This window comes from Chanodichthys erythropterus, chromosome 13, assembly GCF_024489055.1.
Source record: "Chanodichthys erythropterus isolate Z2021 chromosome 13, ASM2448905v1, whole genome shotgun sequence".
Lineage (NCBI taxonomy): Eukaryota > Metazoa > Chordata > Actinopteri > Cypriniformes > Xenocyprididae > Chanodichthys > Chanodichthys erythropterus.
The window spans coordinates 52,581,104-52,602,550 of record NC_090233.1 but is presented as its reverse complement, the minus strand read 5'-3'; the positions used below and the strand labels follow the sequence as shown (position 1 = coordinate 52,602,550).

The 21,447-nt window shown below is 41.7% G+C and overlaps 1 protein-coding gene across 1 annotated transcript in view; it reads left to right on the top strand.

Annotated features, from left to right (window-relative positions):
• The window catches only part of LOC137034085 (cytosolic phospholipase A2 gamma-like), a 51,957-nt gene extending 32,037 nt beyond the window's left edge, over positions 1-19,920 (top strand). The window contains exons 11-17 of the mRNA XM_067406690.1: positions 5,174-5,487; positions 8,672-8,910; positions 11,166-11,234; positions 11,326-11,480; positions 13,902-14,067; positions 14,149-14,312; positions 19,900-19,920. Coding sequence (XP_067262791.1) covers positions 5,174-5,487; positions 8,672-8,910; positions 11,166-11,234; positions 11,326-11,480; positions 13,902-14,067; positions 14,149-14,312; positions 19,900-19,920 — 1,128 coding nt within the window. The remainder of the gene's footprint in view (positions 1-5,173; positions 5,488-8,671; positions 8,911-11,165; positions 11,235-11,325; positions 11,481-13,901; positions 14,068-14,148; positions 14,313-19,899) is intronic.
• Positions 19,921-21,447: the final 1,527 nt, after the last annotated feature.

Genomic DNA, 21,447 nt, shown 5'->3' with positions numbered 1-21,447 from the left:
AGGGAGTAAGTAGGATTGTCTGGATCAGGTGGTTTGTGGATGGCTCTTTCTATGGGTCCCTTCAATTTTCGCCCCAATGCAACCTCTGCAGGTGTAAACCCAGTGCTCTCGTGCCATGCTGTATTGAGGGCAAAACGAAATTCTGCAAGCCACTTGTCCCATAGTCGATGTTGGTCACCGACATAAGAGGCAATCATTGTTTTGAGATTGCGGTTAACCCTTTCTGTAAGGTTGGTTTGGGGGTGATAAGCAGTTGTCAATCTCTGGATAACCCCCCATTGTTTGCAGACTGCACTGAGTAGTTGAGATGTAAATTGTACTCCTCTATCCGACACCAAATACGTAGGCGTGCCCCACCTGGTGAAAATCTCCTCCACAAGAATCCGAGCTATTTGCGGTGTCTTGGCTTTCCGTAATGGAAACATTTCTACCCATTTAGAGCAATAGTCAACAACCACAAGGAGGTATTCATTTTGTTTACTGCTCTTAGGGAAAGGTCCCATTAAGTCCACCCCTAACATATGCCCAGGTTCGACGACAGGCGTTGATTGGAGATGACCAGACAACTTGGTTATTGCAGGTTTGTATTTTTGACAGATGGTACATTCCTTGCAATACTTCCACACATCATTTCTCACGTTCGGCCAATATGCTATGTCGAGTAGTTTTAGAAGAGTTTTCAATCTCCCCAGGTGTCCACTAAGGGGACTGTCATGTGCATAATGTAACAGAGCTTCACGTTGACTGGATGGAATCATCAGTTGGAGTTTTTGTCCTTGTCCTTTTGGTAGGCTACGAAAGAGAAAACCATTCTGCATCACGTAATGGATGCGGTTAGGATCAGCAACATCCTTGCACTGTGTCTCTTGAATCAATTCTTGTAACTCTGGGTCTCTTTGTTGATCATTGGCAATTTGTGCTAGATCCACTTCCATGTTATTTGGTAACACGTCGGTGGGTTTTATTACTGCAATCATTTCCTGAGTATGGTTATGAACTCTGGACAAGATGTCAGGCACCACATTGCATTGGCCTTTACGATATTTTATTGTAAAGTGAAACCCTTGTAACCTTAATGTCCAACGGGTGAGACGTGATGACGGCTTTGGGTGTTGGAACACCCATGTCAGTGCTGCATGGTCTGTAATAACTGTAAATGAACGCCCCTCCAAATATGGCCTCCACTTTTCCACAGCCCAAATTACAGCCAAACACTCTTTTTCAGAGACAGAGTAGGCTTTCTCTGCTCCTCGTAGTAAGCGTGAAGCATAGGCAATGACCTTTTCTTCACCTGCCATCTCCTGAGTGAGTACCGCACCTAACCCAACCTCACTAGCATCCGTTTGTACTGTGAAAGGTTTACTGAAATCAGGGGGTTTCAACACGGGTGCTTGGGTTAAATCCTGTTTTATAGTGTTGAATGCATGTTGGCATTGTTCTGACCACACCCAAGTAGATTTTTTTTGTTTCAGTGCATGAAGTGGGGCAGCTTTCTCAGAGAAATGTGCAATATAGCGGTGATACCAACCAGCAAGCCCCAGAAAGCGCTGTACATCCTTGAGTGACTGAGGGGTTGGGAAAGAAGTGACTGCCTCCACTTTTGCTGGATCTGTTTTTATCCCACTGCTTGACACAATGTGACCTAAGAAGGTGAGAGTCTGCTGCATAAAGTTACACTTACTCAGGTTGAGGGTTAGACCGGCTTTATGGAGACAATGAAAAACTTGCTGTAGGTGGCAGAGATGATCTTCCTCATTCTTGGAGAACACTACAACGTCATCAATGTAGATGAAACAGCACTTGCCTTTGAGTTCTCTTAGAGCCTGTTCCATCAGTCTCTGGAACGTTGCAGCAGCATTTTTGAGCCCAAACGGAAGACGACAAAATTCATATAGCCCAGATGAAGTGACGAAGGCAGTTTTCTGGATGCTGTCAGGTGCCATTTCCACTTGCCAGTATCCACTTTTCAGGTCAAGTGTACTAAATATTGCGGCACCATGCAAAGATTCAAGAATATCTTGAATTTGGGGCATAGGGTAGGCATCGAGGTAGGTTTTTGCGTTCAAACCACGATAGTCCACACACAGTCTTGAACTACCATCCTTCTTTGGCACTACTACAACAGGTGCTGCCCACGGAGAAGTTGATGGCCTGACAATCTTCTTAGTCAGCAGATCATTTATTTCAGATTCAATGAACTGCTGCTTGTCTACAGACACTTTATATGGGCGTTTCCTGACAGGAACTTCATCAATTGTGAGAATTTGGTGTTTTACCAGGTTGGAATGCCCTATTTCATGTGTGCATATTGCAGGCCATTGCAACATTAACTTCTCCAATTCGGTTTTGAACTGACCACTAGTATTAGCCTGTTGAACCAGTTTTCGGATGGATAGATGGGTTTCACTGGATGTAAGAGGGATGGGTAAGGCTATATAAAAATTTACTGTTGCTTGGGGTCCATGTGGAGAGAAAGGAAACGCTTCTTCAGTTCTTCCTTCACTGGCAGGTATGATGTACTTTGATCTCTGGAAGTCCAAAGTCAATCCAGAATCCATCAGGAAGTCCATCCCTAGGATGATTGGCACGGTCAAATCTGTATCATTCATTATGTATAACGTTAGCTCCATCTTACGTCCCTGGACCTCACATTTCCAAGTCACCCTTCCAATTGCAGTCTGCTGCTGTCCATTGGCGAGAAGGAATGCCTGACCACCGCATGGCTGATATGGCTCATTCTTGCTGATCTGTTCCCAAGTTGACTTTTGAATGAGGGAGAGTGTACTACCCGTGTCTATCATCGCTGAACAGTACCGGTCTTGGAGAATAATGGGGATGTTGACAGTCTTGATTTCAGTTAGAGCCAAGTTAGGAAAAGGTTGTAACATACTGGTATTGGTACGAGAAGGTCCTACTTGGAGACAGTGAGTTGACTGAACTTTCTTTTTCTGATCAGCTGTATTAACTTGACTCCAATACCTCTTTGACTCTTCAAAATCTCTTTCAATTTGCGTGCCAATTCTTACCAGTTCACCAACATCCTTCACTGTCCCTCTTAACAGACTAGCTAGCCGAGGGTTACAGTTTCTTAATATAGCATGGACAATGTCTCTTTCACTCATCTCACTTTTCCATTTCATACACAGCGCTCGGTACTGGTAAGCAAAGTCTCGAATACATTCCTTCCCCTTTTGTTTCCTTTCTTGCAATCTTCTAATTGCTACTTCTTCATAGTCTTCACTTAAGAAGGACTGTAAGAAGACTTCTCGAAACTGCTTCCAACTCCTCACATGTTGCCGTTCCACCATCCACCAGTCCTTAGCAGTGCCTTTGAGCACAGCAGTCAACGCAGCCATAATTTCCGCATCACTGAGAGGTCGCACTGCAAAGTACTCCTCGCACCGCTCAATGAAGTTTACAGGATCCTCTTCCTGCGTTTCACAAAAGCTGGGAAACTCTAGTTTTACTGGAGGATTGTACTGCAAGGAAGTATGACTTTCTGGACATACTGAGGGAATGTTCTGTACACTATAAGTTTGGTTTTGAGAAGCTGAATATGGGGTAGAGCAATTAGGAACTGTCTGTCTGGAGTTAGATAAGCTAGCATTGATAGATTTTAATTTTTGGTCAATTTGTGCATCTCTCCGTTTCAAACAGTCTATCATGGATTGTCCCAAATCCCTTACTGCTAGTTCCAGCTGTTCCTTCATTCTATCTCTCTCTCTATCAAAACGATAGTTAATTTTATCCCTCAAGGCTTGAAACTTGGCATCCAACATCTTTTGAGAAACACACTCAATCATCCTCCGTTTGCTCTCTTCCCAGCAGCCTTCGAGTGTAGTTAGTCGTTCTGATAGCCTCTCTACCGTCATTGACGTCATTGTGGGTGTAGCCGATTTATCCTCACTTTCAACCTCAAGCGGTGGTGGAGGTGGAAATGTTTCCTGTACATCATCACAGATCTTTTCCTCCTCTTCACCAGAATCAATGTATAAGCTGCTGAACGTGTGAATCATCTCACCAAATGGGTCTCTTCGAGTAGTAAATGTCTCCAATGAGAAATCTGGTTCAGGACCAAATCCATCCTCTCCCAGAGCAGCCTCACCTGCCATACTGACGTATTCAAAGCATACACTGATCACCAAAGATTATAAACGCCTGAAGGTCCCTGTTCGGGCGCCACTTTGTAACACTTGGCCTAGTATTTTAAGCTAAACTGTCACAAGATTTATATGAGGGAGGGACCATCAGCAAAAGATCCATGAAAATCAAAAATACTCAGTAAGGCAACCAGTAGATGCAAAAGTATATATAATTTGTAAAAGAGAAAAACAATGAACACATTCAATCATCAATATCAGGTTATGAAATCACCCGTAAGCAAGTAACCACTGGAGTCAGATCATTTAACCACTGGGAAGGATCATGTGTAAATAAACACCCTTCCCAAGTGACATGGTAACTTATCTGGATAGTTCGCAATGTTGAAGTCCTTGCAGCTGAAGTCCAGGGAGTAAAAATCTTGAAGTGATGTGAGTTGAACCAGTCAGGTATAATCCAACAAGTGCCCAAGCATACCAGCATACATTTCCCCTAGCGCCTCATGAAATCACAAGGAAGTTGAAGGCAACAATTCCTGAGGTAAAGGGGCCTTTTTGGTGAATAATCCACCTTTGTATTGTTCATAAAGACTAAAGAGTCCTTATTGACTGAGCAGAAAATCCCCAAAGATTCCCAGTCAGGACTCATAAGAGTGGGTTGCAGACACCATCCACCATGCTGTAGCACCAAACCAATCTTACTTCTTCTACCTCTACGTTGCTGATATACTACAGCAATCAGGGCCACACTGCCCCTAGTGTCAGGTAGTGGATCTACATTTACCAGGGCACCTAATGTGACAATTCAAGATTGTTACAACCGTCAACCTCTGTCATGTAATGGCACAGAGACAAGAAGGTTCATACAAAACAAACAGAGAAGCTGGTGACCGTAAATGAAACCCCAATACAAAAGCAGAAACAAACCAGGAATAAACAGACACTAATGATGAAACACAAAACAGCTGGGTGCAACGAATGGGATAATGAGTCCGGGAAGTGGGTTATTGGAATTGAAGTCCAAGTGAGGTGAACAATAGTCCGTGTTGGAGTGCCCTCTGGTGGCTAAATAGGGCACTCCAACTGGTGATCATGACAGTACCCCCTCCCTATGGAGCGGCTACCAGACGCTCCACCTGACCAAACACAAAACAAAACTCTCAGGAGGGAGGTGGACTAGAGGAGGACCAGGGGGAGGGACGGCGGGCCAGGTCCAGAGCCCCCGACCGAAGGCCAGGGGGGAGCCAGAGGAACAGACCACAGGGGCTCCAAGAAGGTCGGGGTCCTGGCTGAATGCCAGGGCGGTGCTGGAGGAAATGCCCAGGCGGGTTCCAGCAGATCTGGAGTCCTGGCTGAGTGCCAGGGCGGTGCTGGAGGAAGTGACCAGGTGGGCTTCAGCGGCAGGGCAGACAGCCTGGGCGGCAGCGGCAGGGCAGACTAAGGGAGCTCAAAGACCATATCAGGAAGAGCGGGCTGCTTGGTGACGGCCTCCATGGCCATATCAGGGAGAGCGGGCAGCTCTGGGACGGCAACGGGCTGCTCTGGGACGGCAGCAGGCTCGGGCTGGCAGACTGGTCCAGAGTCAAAGGAGCCTGAATGCATCCTCCAGGCATGCAGGACAACCAAAACGTAGAAGGTGAAGGCAGCCTTCTTGGCCATGGCAGGGCTGACAGGAAAAGACTCTGGAGCGGACTCACGGGCTGGAGCGGGCTCAGGAGCGGACTCACGGGCTGGAGCGGGCTCTGGAGCGGACTCACGGGCTGGAGCGGGCTCTGGAGCGGACTCACGGGCTGGAGCGGGCTCTGGAGCAGACTCACGGGCTGGAGCGGGCTCTGGAGCGGACTCACGGGCTGGAGCTGGCTTTGGAGCGGACTCACGGGCTGGAGCTGGCTCTGGAGCGGACTCACGGGCTGGAGCTGGCTCTGGAGCGGACTCACGGGCTGGAGAGGATTCACAGACTTGAGCGGACTGATGGGCTGGAGCGGGCTCTGGAGTGGACTGATGGGTTGGAGCGGGTGCTGGAGGTATCTGAATCTGCCCATTCTTCCGAAGATACAGGTAATTGGAGAAATTACAGAAATTTAACCCCTTCACCAGCTCCATCTCCCACTGCGGCAGAGGGTCATCTAAGCAATTATTAAATATGTCCTTGAGGACCGCATCAGGGAGATTAAACCTCTCCGCCCGTGACCAGAACTTCTGGGTGAAGGCCCTCACCTCCATTCTCCTCTGGCGAAGTGTAGTCAAATAGGCCTGACCCTCCCCAGCCCCAGCAGATGGCCAGCTCCTTCTGCTGCTGGATCTAGGCATGATTGTGGTTTCTGTCATGTAATGGCACAGAGACAAGAAGGTAAGATCCAAATGCAGCTTTAATGGGGTAATCCAAAAACGTAATCCAAACAGGCAATGGTCAAAATCCAGAGAAACAGTCCATACAAAACAAACAAAACAAACAGAGAAGCCGGTGACCGTAAATGAAACCACAATACAAAAGCAGAAACAAACGAATAAATAGACAGACACTAATGATGAAACACAAAACAGCTGGGTGCAATGAACGGGAGTCCAGGAAGTGGGTTATAGGAATTGAAGTCCAAGTGAGGTGAACAATAGTCCGTGAGTGGAGATCACCAGTTGAAGTGCCCTCTGGTGGCTAAATAGGGCACTCCAACTGGTGATCATGACAACCTCACATGATACTGATGCTCGGATCACTGTTTACCTCGTTAGGGCTTTTCGGATGTATGTGGACCACTCGCCCACCTTTCGTCAGTTAGACCAGCTCTTTGTGTGCTAAGGGGGCTGTACTAAGGTGCGTGCAGTCTCTAAGCAGAGGCTCTCTCACTGGATTGTGGATGCTATCGCTTTGGCTTATGCGGGCCAGGGACAGGAATGTCCCCTTAACATCAGAGCTCACTTGACAAGGGCTGTCGCCTCTTTGTGGTGCTGGTCTAGAGGTCTATTCAGGATATATGCTTTGCTTCTGGCTAATCTTCACAGATCCCTTTCGCCAGGTTTTACAAGTTGGATGTGCTGTTTTAAAGTTTCTTTTAGTCAGACAGGAGAGTTTGTTTACCTGCTTTACTAGTTTCGGCTACTTCCTGTAGCCTTCGTCAGAAGCATCATGTGATGTTGCTGTGACGTGTCTTGTAGGCTGCTTATGTTGTTTTGCCAGACAGTAGGGAGAGCTTGCGCCCCCTACTGTCTGATGCCTTCTCCAGGACCACATCCCAGGTGTGGGATAAGGTGTAGATATGCATGATAGACATGGTATTTCATATATGACGTCACATTTCTGTCCTTGGGTTTTTACCAAGCGGCAACCTCCCCCTTTCTCTCGTGAAGCCAATACGGAAGTAACTTAAACTGCGATTCATCGACTGGCCGCTAGGGACAGGCTCCAAAAGAGAGCAGAATCTCATAGAGTCCCATGTTAAATTGGCCAAGTTTATAGCAGAAAAAAACATGTTTACAAATTGGTTCAAATTGTGGTTTTGGTCTATACTGCTATTTTTGCCCTTCATGACAACTCTGAGGGGGGTAAATTTTTTTATAACTTATCCGTTTAAATTATATTAAGCCTTAAAGTTCTGCATAATTAAGGGCGTGGTCACTTGAGTGACAGGTAGATTGCGCTGCTGTCTGTGAGCCGTCATGTTACCTCAGCTGCCGCTGAATTTGGCATCTCAGCCGTTTTTGTGCTTTTTTTCTTGATTATTTTATACAATTATAAAATATGGCTTGCTGCATAATATTCGAGACTGATGTGTGTCTGTGTAGATGTGCATGCATGGGGAAGAGACACAGAACACACGTTGTTGGATCGTGGCATTGGCTGAAAGTTTTGGTTGTGAGATTTACTACAATGACAATGGCGGGAGGATATCAAAATCCGACAGCACTGCTTGGATATTATAACTAAAACTGCTGCACTATTTTGAAAAAAATATACTTTGGACACGGGCTCATTTGTTTGTTAGATACGATCGTATACAGTTTTACAACATAAAGGCTGTTCAGATTGCATCCCTTCTTGAAGAACGATGACAGAGAGCAGATCATTCAGAAGAAATGTGAAATGTTTTTTTGTTTTGCAATGGACACTCATATTTTACCCAAGTGCCACAGATTGGATTCATCTCGCGATCTCTATTTCATTATAAAGGTATGAAGTCCCATTTGATTTTCCATGTTGTTATTTGCACACCCAACACTACGGTGTTGGAGGATCTATATGTTAAAAAACACCGTAGATTGACAGTAAACCTTTAGAACGTTCTGATGATAAAACTTATCTTCATTAATATTTTAGATCGTATCTAAGATAGATCCTTTGCCTGCTAACATGGTCACGTCGAGCGAGGCGGGCGTGGTTTCAGCAACCAGTCATATCAGCTCAAACCACCTCCCCGCCTCTTTGCCCATTTTCAGTTATCCGGGAGTGACGTGCGGTGACGCGCAGCTAAGATGGCCGCGGCCTCATTTACGCTTCAAAACTGCTGTTCAGAACTCTATGGGTGACGTCACGGACGCTACGTCCATATTTTTTTACAGTCTATGGTTTTTACTAGTAACTGTCTGAGTTTTGTATGTGGTTCTATCATGCAACAAAACATACACTGCAAGAGGGAAAATCACATCATGGACTGGGATAATGCCAGGGTCATCCGTGCTGAAAGTAACAAGTATCACCGCTGGATCAGGGAGGCCATTGAGATTAGGAAATGTGCACCAAGGACTATGAACCGGGACGAGGGAGCCTACACCTTATCCCACACCTGGGATGTGGTCCTGGAGAAGGCATCAGACAGTAGGGGGCGCAAGCTCTCCCTACTGTCTGGCAAAACAACATAAGCAGCCTACAAGACATGTCACAGCAACATTACATGACACTTCTGACAAAGGCTACAGGAAGTAGCCGAAACTAGTAAAGCAACAGTTGGTAAACAAACTCTCCTGTCTGACTGAAAGAAACTTTAAAACAGTACTTAACTTATGAAGACAGTATGAATCTACTCAAAAGAAGTTGGATGTGCTGTCTGTGGTGTTTCAAGTGCTTTCAGTGAGTGAATAATCTCACTTATGTTAAAGGCCTGTTTGCTTATTGCTTCTGGACACAGTTTGTTACCGGTCTTAGTTGTTGAAGCTATGTATACATACATGCATTCTTATGTGCTTTTTTTATGTCTGCCTTTTGTGCAGTGCAGCCTGTTCACTTCTGATCGAATATACAAATTTTGGTGTGCCTGAGCTGACATGTCAGAAAACCAGTCAGTATCTGGTCTGACCACCATTTGCCTCACGCTGTGCAACACATCTCCTTCACATAGAGTTGATCAGGTTGTTGATTGTGGCTTATGGAATGTTGGTCCACTCCTCTTCAATGGCTGTGCGAAGTTGCTGGATATTGGCAGGAACTAGAACACGCTGTCGTATGCATAACCTGATTTTGCTGAGTTCAACATGTTCCTGGGTCAACATTTTTGTTGATCCTGGAACAACATTCAAATCAACCAATCAGATTTGAGGGACAAGTTTACAGATTATGTCAAGTTTAGGCTTAAAATCATGAATTGGTGCTTTTACATTGATTGGTGCTTCTACTGATTTTTGTGATAACTTATGGGTAGGGTTAGGTTTAGGGGTAGGAATAGGGCTAAGACTAAATTTTCAGACTGGAATGTTGTTCCAGGATCAACAAAATATGTTGACCTAGGAACGCATCTAACTCAGCAAAATCAGGACATGCCTGTCATATACGCTGATCCAGAGCATCATGTTCAATGGGTGACATGTGCGGTGAGTATGCTGGCCATGCAAGAACTGGGATGTTTTCAGCTTCCAGGAATTGTGTACATCAATAAAATGCACCTGTGTTTGTCATCCATAACATACACCTGCCCATACCATAACCCCACCGCCACCATGGGCCACTCGGTCCACAACGTTGACATCAGCAAACTGCTCACCGACACAATGCCATACACGCTGTCTGCTATCTGAACTGTACAGTGAAAACCGGGATTCATCCGTGAAGAGAGCATTTGCCCACTCAAGTCGGTTACGACGACGAACTGCAGTCAGGTCGAGACTCTCTATTTTTTAATATTATTTTTTTTTGTCCATCCATTGAAATCAAAAATTTTAAAGTCCCAGAATTTTTACAGTGGGGTAGTTTTGTTGCAATAGCTCACACACAGCACAAGGAAGCTTGATTTTAAACAGTAAAAAAAACAAAAAAAAACAAGAACAAATAAATAATTGCTTTGTTTTTTTAGGTACATCTGACAGTAGTATTCAGGTAAGAAACTGAATAAAGAAACAAAGTAATCAAATTTAAACTGAATAATCTTCATTATAAAAAGTCAACATGAATAACAACATAGAGAGTGGCACATTTATTAGGCTGCTGTTTCCCTATAAGATCTGACACACTCACAAATCCAAAATACTGTTACACATCCTTCCTGAACTGTTCACGACTGTGTTTGCGTTAATACTCACCAAGATGGCATTGTGACATTATTTTTGAGTGTATGTGACTATTAATAAGCCGTGAAAAAGAGCTCATTTTGGCACTCATGAACTGTAGGCCTATGTCAGAGGTGGCTTTATTATGTGTGCACTTTGGATGCAAGTAAATCTGCAGGAATCAGTAGAATTATGCATCGAAATTCAGACCCAGTCACACCAACACTATTTAACCAGAGTGACTGAATAAGAGGAGGCGGGTATGTGTCAACTCGCTGTTGGAGAGGAGAGCTGGTATCTGTGTATCGATTCTGCAGAAAGGTACGGTGGCCGAGAGAGCTCAACGCGCTGCAAATGAAGAAATTTATTTGCTGGTGTTTTTTCTATTTGCATGTGTTTTCTTCATTTGCAGCGTGTTGAGCTCTCTCAGCCACCGTAGAAAGGAGTATTGGAATCATTTGAGATATTTCAGTATCAATACATATCGAAATATCGATATTTCTGACAACACTACAAACAATATATTAAATTATAATTATTTTTTAAAACCATTTTCTCAATGACTGCTGAGCACCCCTACTATTGAAATTCTAGAATGGCTTCTGGGGCTAACTGGGTCCTGGATCTGGGGCAGGAACTATAACTTCCTCTACAACATGGAAGGTGAGAACAGACCCGTTTGTTAACTGGCAATTCAGTGCGAATAATAAACAGACTCATTTCACTCTGTGATCTCTCATTCTAATACTGTCAGATGAAAGAGTGCCCCATGATCTTCTGAAAAGTGAGACAAGAGACTATGAGGACGCTGGACTGTTGCTGAACTCACCCTACTTCTCAGTGCTGAGAAAAGAGAGAGACATCGACCTCATCATTTCACTGGACTTCAGTGATGGTGATCCTTTCATGGTATTACATAATTCTCTCTATATAATAATGCACAAATACTCACATAAAAGTTAATTTAAAAGAATCTATCAACTAGAAATGTAAATTCAATCATCCTTTATTTGCCCTCATGTTGTAGGCCTAACCCCTAGAGAGTATGGAAGCTTTTCCATTATGGAATTTAAAAAAGTGTTTTAAATGTGTCCACATTCACTTAGCAGTAGAATACGATTATCAGTCCATATAAGGGTTATCAGTCCTTAATACGGTTACATTCAAGGCCCTTTCACACAGGATGTGGTATGCGCTACGACACCCATTTATTTCAATGGCTTGCGCCGCACGAGGACGGTTTGTTGCTGCGTCGACTACAGCGCACACGCAGTGGAGTGCAGCTTGCGCGCACGCTGTGGTCAAAGTTCAAAATAGTTCAACTTTTGCCGCTGCGCTCTGTGACGATGACGCACACGACCAATAGCAACGAGGCATCCAAACAATAGGAAAGCAAAATGGATGAACAGCTATTTACTGTGTTGGAATTTCCAGAGCTATACAATACAAGTTATTAATAATAATAATTAATATTACATTTATATAGCGCTTTTCTGGGTACTCAAAGCGCTTTACATATAGTAGGGGGAATCTCCTCAACCACCACCAATGTGCAGCATCCACCTGGATGATGCGACGGCAGCCATATTGCGCCAGAACGCCCACCACACACCAGCTTATTGGTGGAGAGGAGACAGAGTGATGAAGCCAACCAGTATATGGGGATGATTAGGAGGCCATGATAGACATAGGCCAATGGGCAAATATGGCCAGGATGTCGGGGTTAAACCCCTTCTCTTTTCGAAGGACATCCTGGGATTTTTAACGACCACAGAGAGTCAGGACCTTGGTTTAACGTCTCATCCGAAGGACGGAAGTTTGCTGGTCGTATAGAGACATCGGGAGAAAAGCTGTGCCATGGAGACATGACAGACACTGTCAAGATCTCTTTCTTCTTCTTACAAGCAGGGCTATTGCTATCGCTCATTAGCACGGGACATATTCTTTGCTGCTGACCGAAAGACGTATTGAACTCCCGCTACAAGTTTGGAAAATTCCACCTACTTTGCTCTGGCCAGCGTAGCGCAAATCGCTTTGTATCTGAAGGGCTGCGCTGAACCCAGCGGCGAGCATAGCACATACCGCTTCCTGTGTGAAAGCCCCATCACACATATTTCAGTTATTTACGGGAGTGACAACCGCATTCTATGGCTATGTTCACACTGGCCAAGTTCACACAGCAGCAGAATATGGTTGTCAGTCCATTATTGTTAAAAAATACAACCAATAATATTTGACAGGAAATTGTGACAGGCAAAAACAATGACGGCAATGGACTAATAAAGAGATATAAAAGTCCAAACTTGCACCTTATTTGTGATGTAGGCAATACTATAGGCTATCGGCAAACAGATGGACTTAGAATATGAATGTAATGTGCAGAGTTTGACACTAAGCATTTCCCAGTGAAATACTGGCATAAAGTTGGCTTGACATTGGACTTTGGACATTCGATATTCACAAATTTAGGGACCATGTCTAAAGTAACATACAGCATTGGTATACACATTTCTAACTTCAATAGCATTTGAGGAGAATGAGTTACAGCCATAAATCCAACTTTAAAGTATTCATGTAGGTGACGGGCATGATGTACAATTTGGAATATGGACTATAGAATACATACTATGGAAATCAATAGGGTCCATCAACTGTTTAATTACCGATATTCTTCAAAATATCTTCTGTTCAGCAGATGAAATTCATGGAGGTTTGGAACAAGTTTAGGTTGAGACAGAATTTTCTTTTTTGGGTGAACTGTCCCTTTAAGGACTAAAATACAACCGTATGGATCTTATTCAGAGCGCTACAATGACAAGTATGAAAGCAAGGATGTGAGGGATAGACTCCCTGATTACTTGTAATTTTTACTCATTAGCAAAACTCATTAGCAAGACATTTTTGCTGTGTTTTGTCTGCAGAACAATCCAAAAACACATTAAATAACAGTACAACCCACTGAAGAGGTGTATGTCTAACCCTCACAGCCTCGCTTTCATTCCTGTTAAAAATCAAAGATGGCGCTGCTGTGAATAAGGTCTATTCTGATGCTGTGTGAATGTGGCCGTACATTGCAAGAGAGCCACTCTGCGCAGTGCAAACGCATGTCTACAGTGTGTTGTGGGGTTTTCGTGTGTGGTTTCAGTATCTTCAGATCCAGTCACTGTTCTTCACTGAAGCCGCTCCCGTCAGTTTTCTTTTGTGTTCAGTTTTCAACGGCTATGTTCACACTGTCCATTTTTTGGATTGACAACCACATTGAAATGTCCCATTCATACAACTCTTCTAACCCTTTTAATGAAGTTATACTGCAATATTTTTTTACCGCAGACAGTGAAGAAAGCTGCTAAGATGTGCAAGGAACTAAATATCCCCTTTCCTGAGGTCAAAATTCACAAGCAAGATGTAAAGAAACCGAAGGACTTCTATGTGTTCAAAGGCCGAAACGCTCCAACCGTGATCCACATCCCTCTCTTTAATGTGGTCAACTGTGGAGGCAAGTTAAATTCTTACAATGTCCTGAATGAAACTGAAATATCAACTGTGTTCTGATTTAAGTGTGTTCATGTTTCTTCAGATGATATTGAGACCTGGAGGAACAAATATGCCACATTTCAAAGTCCTTACAGCGCTGAGATGATCACTGATCTCATGGAGGTCGCTGGAAAAAACATCATATACACCAGAGCAAAACTGCTGGAAGAGATTCGTGTGGTCACTGAGACTAAAATTTTCGCAAATGTGAGAATGCATAATTTTTTCTAAATGACACGAAAACAACTTTCTCTGTCACGCAACACTTTGCCGGTCTGCCTGGCTGCAAAAGTGCATTGTGAGTGATGTCAGCAGTAGTTTCTATAGCCTGGCACAAGTCATGATATGTTATTAATTTATACCTCTAAGTGTTGATCAGTTAGGTAGCATATTAACTAATTACCAATACACCTCTTAAAACCATAGCTGTTCAGATTGTGTAGTTTTACTGCTCATTAAGAAAATACATGAGATGAAAAACTTCAATAATGTGTTGTATTCAATAAATCGGATCATAAAAATGTTTATAATGCTTGTTATTTAGCAACTTTTAGCAACAAATCGGCCTGCCTGTATTTGGAAAATCATATTAATCTGCTTCTGTTCCATTAAATTAATAAACTGCAAAAACAAGGTTTTGTCCTGGTCATTTGATATTATACAGCAAACAGCAGAAATGCTCATTATTATAAACTGATGGTTGTGGTCCTAGATGCTAATTGGACAGTACAGAGTTCGTAATAAAACAGCTATAATCTATCACTTATTGTTAATGCTTATGTAAGGAATAATTGACGACAGGCCGTTGAATTATTCGAAAATAATGCACACCCAATGTGGTAATGCCGTTACACCTCGAGTGTGCATTATTTTCTAATAATTCAATGGCCTGTTGTCAATTATTCTGTTTATACTACGGTTACCACACCTCAAGACACTGTTCAGATGATGTATTTGAAGACATTTGTTAGGTTTTTGTCCTTAAAACACTCTTTTAATTCTGGGTCTGTGCGTCTGTCAACAGTGTTCGGCAGCAGTGTCTCTACTAATAGCGAAACTGTAAGTTTATCTACCTCAAGAACCTCACAGTTATTACTTTGATGGTGACAAATGTCATGTAGCTTTTAAGTTGCTAAATTATTTTACTGATTAATTCGTCAGAGCAGCGCTGACAAAACGTTTCTCTGCTAGTGTGTGTCCGTACTGTACAGTACGTGTAAGAAAGAGAGATTGTGAGAGAGTATGCGCTTTCAGAACACAATAAAACATATTTTGTGGCAAAAACCATGAAAATAATTTGACGTTTTCATCCTGTTATTTACTATATTTATTTGCTTGGTCAGGGTCACTGTGGGTTTGGTTTCTTTTGCTGTTTGTAGGCTGTGAGGACTTTTGAAATAACTGAAATCATTTGGCGAAGTGATATGGAACTGTAATGGACATGTATTTTGGACTGAAATACTTGAAATAGGTGGTCTTCTAAGTTTCGCAAGCATCACAATTCTTTAAATAGAGTAATATCCCATAAGAAAAGTGATAAATACACTAAAAAAAAGAATCATGGCATAGTTAAAGGGTGGTTCAGTGTTTTTTTTCTAGTCTTGATTGTGTTTTGGGGGCACAGTTTAACATGTCTTAATGCTTCCTTTTTTTGAAAACGCTGTATTTTACCTTTATTCTACACCTCTGTTTCCACTGTCATATGAACGGCTCGTTTGACTTCCTGCTTCTAAGATACCACTCCCTCCGAAATACGCAATGTGCTCAGATTGGTTGGCAGGTTGGTAGCTGGCCCAGTGTATCGTGATTCGCTGAAGCGTCCGGAAACGCCACGCCCCTTACCATTCGTTGTTACGTGCTTAGGTTGAAATGTAAATAATAGTGTCTATATTGCTGTATCAAATTGAGCCCGAATCAGACCCAGATGAAGAGGAAAAAGCAGAACCTCTGCAATCGCGGCTTTTAAAGGAAGTTTATGCATGGTATTTCATTTAGTATTTGTGTCAAAGTGTTTAGATATGCTGTCACTGCTGTTTGTTAGCTTTCAATATACAGTTTTACCCTGTTTAAAGCTTTACTGTAGCCGAATACATGACTGAGTAGTAGCATTTTTGTAAAGGTATCATTTAATTTATAGCATGAACAACTGTTTGTCTTTAAACATAGATGTTTGTTGGAGAAGTATGCACTAGAATTTAGCTAACTGGCTAGCGAAGCAAAAATGAGTTGCTCTTTGTATATGTCCATGATGCAACCAAAAATAGCAACAGAATTATATGTTTAAAAGACATGTACAAACAATAAAACGTACTTACAGTCTGAAGCCAATAAACACCAGCTTCTGCTTTTAAAGTGGGAACTGCTTCTTTCAGTAATAGCCTTTGTGCAAATCCATCATTAAACTCATGTAGATTCTGGAAGCTGTCTTCAGCACCACATCCAGTGTAGAAAATATCACAGATTATAATGGGTTCTATTATCTTTTGACGCGTCGCGTTGCGCCGCTCGCGTCTGGTGTATTCAACTCTTCCGCTTCCACATGCTGCATGACATGGCCTCGCCCACTTTGCGTGTTCCCGTGGGCGTGTTTTGCAGCGTTTATGATGTCACCAACCCAGGAAGAAGCTTGTTGTAGTCCAAACCGGTCGTTTTTTGTAGGCATTAAACTGCCATAACTTTAAAAGACAATATCTCCGTTTGCATTGAACTTTCAGCGCTGTAACTTTGCAGATACTGTTTATGCTCAAGCAGCAACATTACACACTAACTAAAGTTAAAAAAGTGAAATCGCATTGAACCACCCCTTTAATAGTGATTAAGAAAAAGTCTGTAATATGATGATGATTACTATCGTGTTGTAACTACCTCACCTTAGTTTTAGACAATGAGTTACATAAATTGGGGGTTCACTTTTGCTGTTGGTTGTGTTTAAAATAACTGAAAGAGTCTTAATAAGAGAGAGAAAAACTGTATATATCGAAACACTGGATGGTAACAATTAACACATCAATGAACCCAAAAACAACATAAATTAACACAAAAATCAATGATTAGAACTGACCAATAAATCAAATTCAAATCCAAAAACTAAAGTATTGCCACATAAATTATAGCTTGATTGAATTAAATACCCAAGGTAATGAAATAACCACCAAAATACTACAGCACAAATAGACAAAACAAGATGAATAAAGTATGAAAGGAATATCAAAGAGTTTTAGAATGTAACAGCAGTAGTGAATATATAGTTCATAATGCAAAAGGTCTTATCTGAACGCTGTAGAGCTTCTAAACAATATATTAAATGTGTATTATATTGATTATATTGATAAAGCTGATCTTCTGCTGTAGAATCACAGTTCTGCTGTAATCAATAATGTAAATCTAACTCAGAGATTGGGCTCTAAATGAGTTCAGTGATTCAGATCAAATAATGACTATTTGAAAACATAACCAACACCACCTGATCTTCTTTTTTCTTTGCTTGACTAGCTGTTACAACAGGCCAAACAAAATGTAATATTAAAAAGTCAAGGGCCAAGAGCCCAACTAAAGCAAACACTCATCTCCACGATGGTGGCTTAAAAATTGTGATTTTCTCCTTTGGTGATTCTGCTTGTTATCATCAGGTGTCTTCAATAATGCTCAATCATCACTCAATTAATCACTTCATTATCTCATTAACTCTGACACTGCTTCAATGGTACTTTAACTCAGTAGTGCGCAAACACATGAACACTAAGCAGTGTTATATAACCTGGGCATACTATTAGATAAATTTTACCTATTTCATTTACTTATGACTTACAAATATGAATCACATTAAGTTTATTAGTTTGTTTATGTAAAAACTATGTAATCCAAATGGATGGAAATTTTATATGTAATTCAATTACATAAAACTTATGTTTAGCCTGAAATATTTTTTTGAGTGCACAGTATAAAATAATAGATTAATGCCTATTAAAGCTAACTATATTCAAATGAAGAGCTGTAAGTGATTTTCTCTTTGCATTTTGTTGTTTGATTATCACTGATGGCATAATCATCAGAAGGTGACTGCTGTCACTTTAAGACAATAGATATTAATACACATCGGATTTTCTCCCAGCTGTTCATGTACACTTACGATATAAACTGCGTTTAAGTAGTTAAACAAGCTCCAATCCGGTCATTTTAACACATTTTTCTGTGTATTTGATCGCTTGGATGTGCACCTGAAGCCCAACGTGTAATTTGTTTGTCTATTCGTGATCCGTTTTGGAGCGCACACCGCACACACAATTCAACCTGAGGAACAGCATCTCTTGATTATTGTGCTTTCAACGTTTTAAACCGTTGATAATAATTATCAAACATTTACTGCAATTTAGCAACAGTAAAGACTGTATTTTACAACAATCACCGATTGTGCTGATTCTGACGTTAAGTTTGGGTTTAGGGAGGAAGGAACGCGCACAGCTGTGAAGAGAATAGACAAAACTAGTTTTTAATAGTTTTACCTCAGATATCTTCTATCTGATCCTTGGAAGCCAAAATCAAAATCAAAAATAAAATTAGCTTAATATCACAGGCCTAAAGTGTAAGCAGACGTTTAGTTGTTTAGTTCTCTCCTCCATCGTCACAATTAAACATGGCTTTCATGTTGTGAGTGGCTGCGCGCGCTGTAGCTCCTCTCTTCTGAATTGCGAAAGCAAAAATGCATCATAGACAAATGTCTTAATATTATTGCCTACAGACTCAGCTGGCGACTCTGGCGAGATAGAATTTGCAAGATAATGTCTATATAGCAATAATAAATGTACTTGTATTTTCTTCATAATTTCTCCAGTACCGATAGCAGAACCGTTAACGTCAGAGTTTATCGATACACCGGTCTTTCATAATTTAGCCCCGGGGCCAATTTAATACCGGGTTTCGGTACCCATCCCTAGATATATTTCAGTTCTGCGTTGCCACTGTCTAATAACGGATGTAAAAAACAACGATTGCAAAAAAACAGTTTTGTTAAAATTATTTCACACTCCACATTTGGGCCACAAGGGGGTCCAAGCTTGTTGTCACAGGGGCACTGGCCCCCCCTGCAACCCCTAGAACCGCTAGTGCACAGCACACTGCTTATATATTCGTTTTATTTGTGATATTTACCTGCCACTGCTTTCTCAGATCGGTGTGGACTTGATCTTCTTGCGGAAACTTATTTTAAGTGCTTTTTAAGCGACTACAGTACATTGAAAACATAAAACGGAAACTAACAAGCCACATTATTTGAAAACATAAATACATCATGAAGCTCAGTGCGAGAGATGTACTTGCATTTGGCATTGGCAGTGTTAATATAGAAGCTTTGATCTGGTATATTTTCTCAGGGCTGGAGAGAGTAAAGCAGCATGTTATAATCGATGTGTATAAACACTCCATGAAGACAGTTAATATCTTCTCTAGGTGCTCATGTAGTGTGTGCAAATGCTTTTTGTTTGACCGAGCTGGAGATGATGTTAATAATTACTTTGAAATACTTTAAAAACTGTTTGAGAATTCATGAGTCATGGATAGTGGATACACTTTTCAGTAAAAATCTAATAAGGTAATGAATTTATTTCTAGATTTTAATGGCATGCAGGAAACTGCTAAAAGAAATAATTGAGTCTATAAGTAATGCTCTAGTGTGCAAATGTATAGTCTATAAGTTGTGTTCAGACCAAATGTGGGTGACAGTGTGGTTTACAGTCGCACTTCTCACGCTGAAGAACATGTTTCTCAATCAGTGTCGTGTCAAATCTGTTCCTCTTAGGTTAGTGGTTATGGTGGTTAGACAGTGAATCATTCAACACAACACTGGTAACAGTCAGCACTCTCTCTCTAGAGGGAAGATTTAACCTGTTGAGGTGTTTACAGAATGATTGTAGGTTAAAACTGCCTGAACTCTTATTATTGAACACGTCACCATAAGATGCTCTTGAGGGACAGTTCCTATTACAATAAAAGTGTACTGTAAATCAACAAACAATAACTCAATAATAAGAGAGCTGTGAAGCAACACTTCTCCATCATGCACTGGATTGAAACTCATTCGGTCAGATCAGAGGAAGTTAACAAACACAGGAGGAGCTGATGATGTTTAGAGAAAGAGTTGTGAGCGTATAATGAAGAGGAAGACTGACAGAAACAGAAAATGTCTGATAAGTGTGATCTGTGTCTGCTGGGACTGATCATTCTCTGCTCACTTCTCACAGGTAAAGAAATCTGTACTTTCTCTAAAGACATTTAGTGGAGTTAGTCTGTGAAAGAGTTCATTTGAACATGATCAGTTTATTCAAGTTGTGATCTCAGAGTTGTGTATTGATACATACAGTGTATTATTCCTGATACTGGACATAGAGTCACACTCAAACATCTGATGATCAACATTATCTTCATATTAAGAGTGTGTGAGTGATCTGAACAGCTCTCTGATGAAGAAAAACAGTTTATTATGAATGTGTCAGATCAAAACACGGACTCAGTCTGCAGGTTCTCAAAAAGTTTATTTTAAAGTCTTTTTTTCAAATAGTCAGCACAAAAATGCAGTCTATAATCCAGACAGGAGCGATCTCAAAAGAAAATTTAGAATGATATGAAAAAACTGGGAAAACTCCGACACAACTCGGGTGCACACAAAACAATGAGGCAGGAATCGACACGACACGGCAGAACATGAGACAAGGCTGGTGTGTTGGTCTTAATGATCATTTTTTCATTCATTTTGTGTTTCTTTAGTTATTTGCAGTGCGTTAACGCCATCTACCGGACACTTGTGGTAACGGCAGGTTTGGTGTACAGTTTCTATTTCCTGTTGTATTCTCGTTTGTATTCTCGTTTGGAACGAGATTAGTGTTCGCTTAGTACAGTGGTTCCCAACCACATTCCTGGAGTACCCCCAACACTGCACATTTTCCATGTCTCCTTTGTCTGACACACCCATTTCTGGTCTTGGAGTCTCTGCTAATGAATTGATGACTTGATTCAGGTGTGCTTGATCAAGGAGACATGCAAAATGTGCAGTGTTGGGGGTACTCCAGGAATGTGGTTGGGAACCACTGGCTTAGTACACGACTTTTCCAGAGCGAGTTATACTCCGTGTTGTGTAAATTCTGCTGTCAAGTTTCTTCAAACTTCGCTCAGTTGTGTTTCCCTCGGGGGCAATGCCGGTGAGTAACACTGTGTGTAATATAAGGTGTTTTATATTAGTCGTTTTCTTAAGATGTGTAGGAAGAAAATTAACGTGTTGCCACGAAGTGTAGATTGCTCTGTTTCCCGTGTAATGGCGGCTCATGCTTAGTAGAAAATGATGTATGTGTTG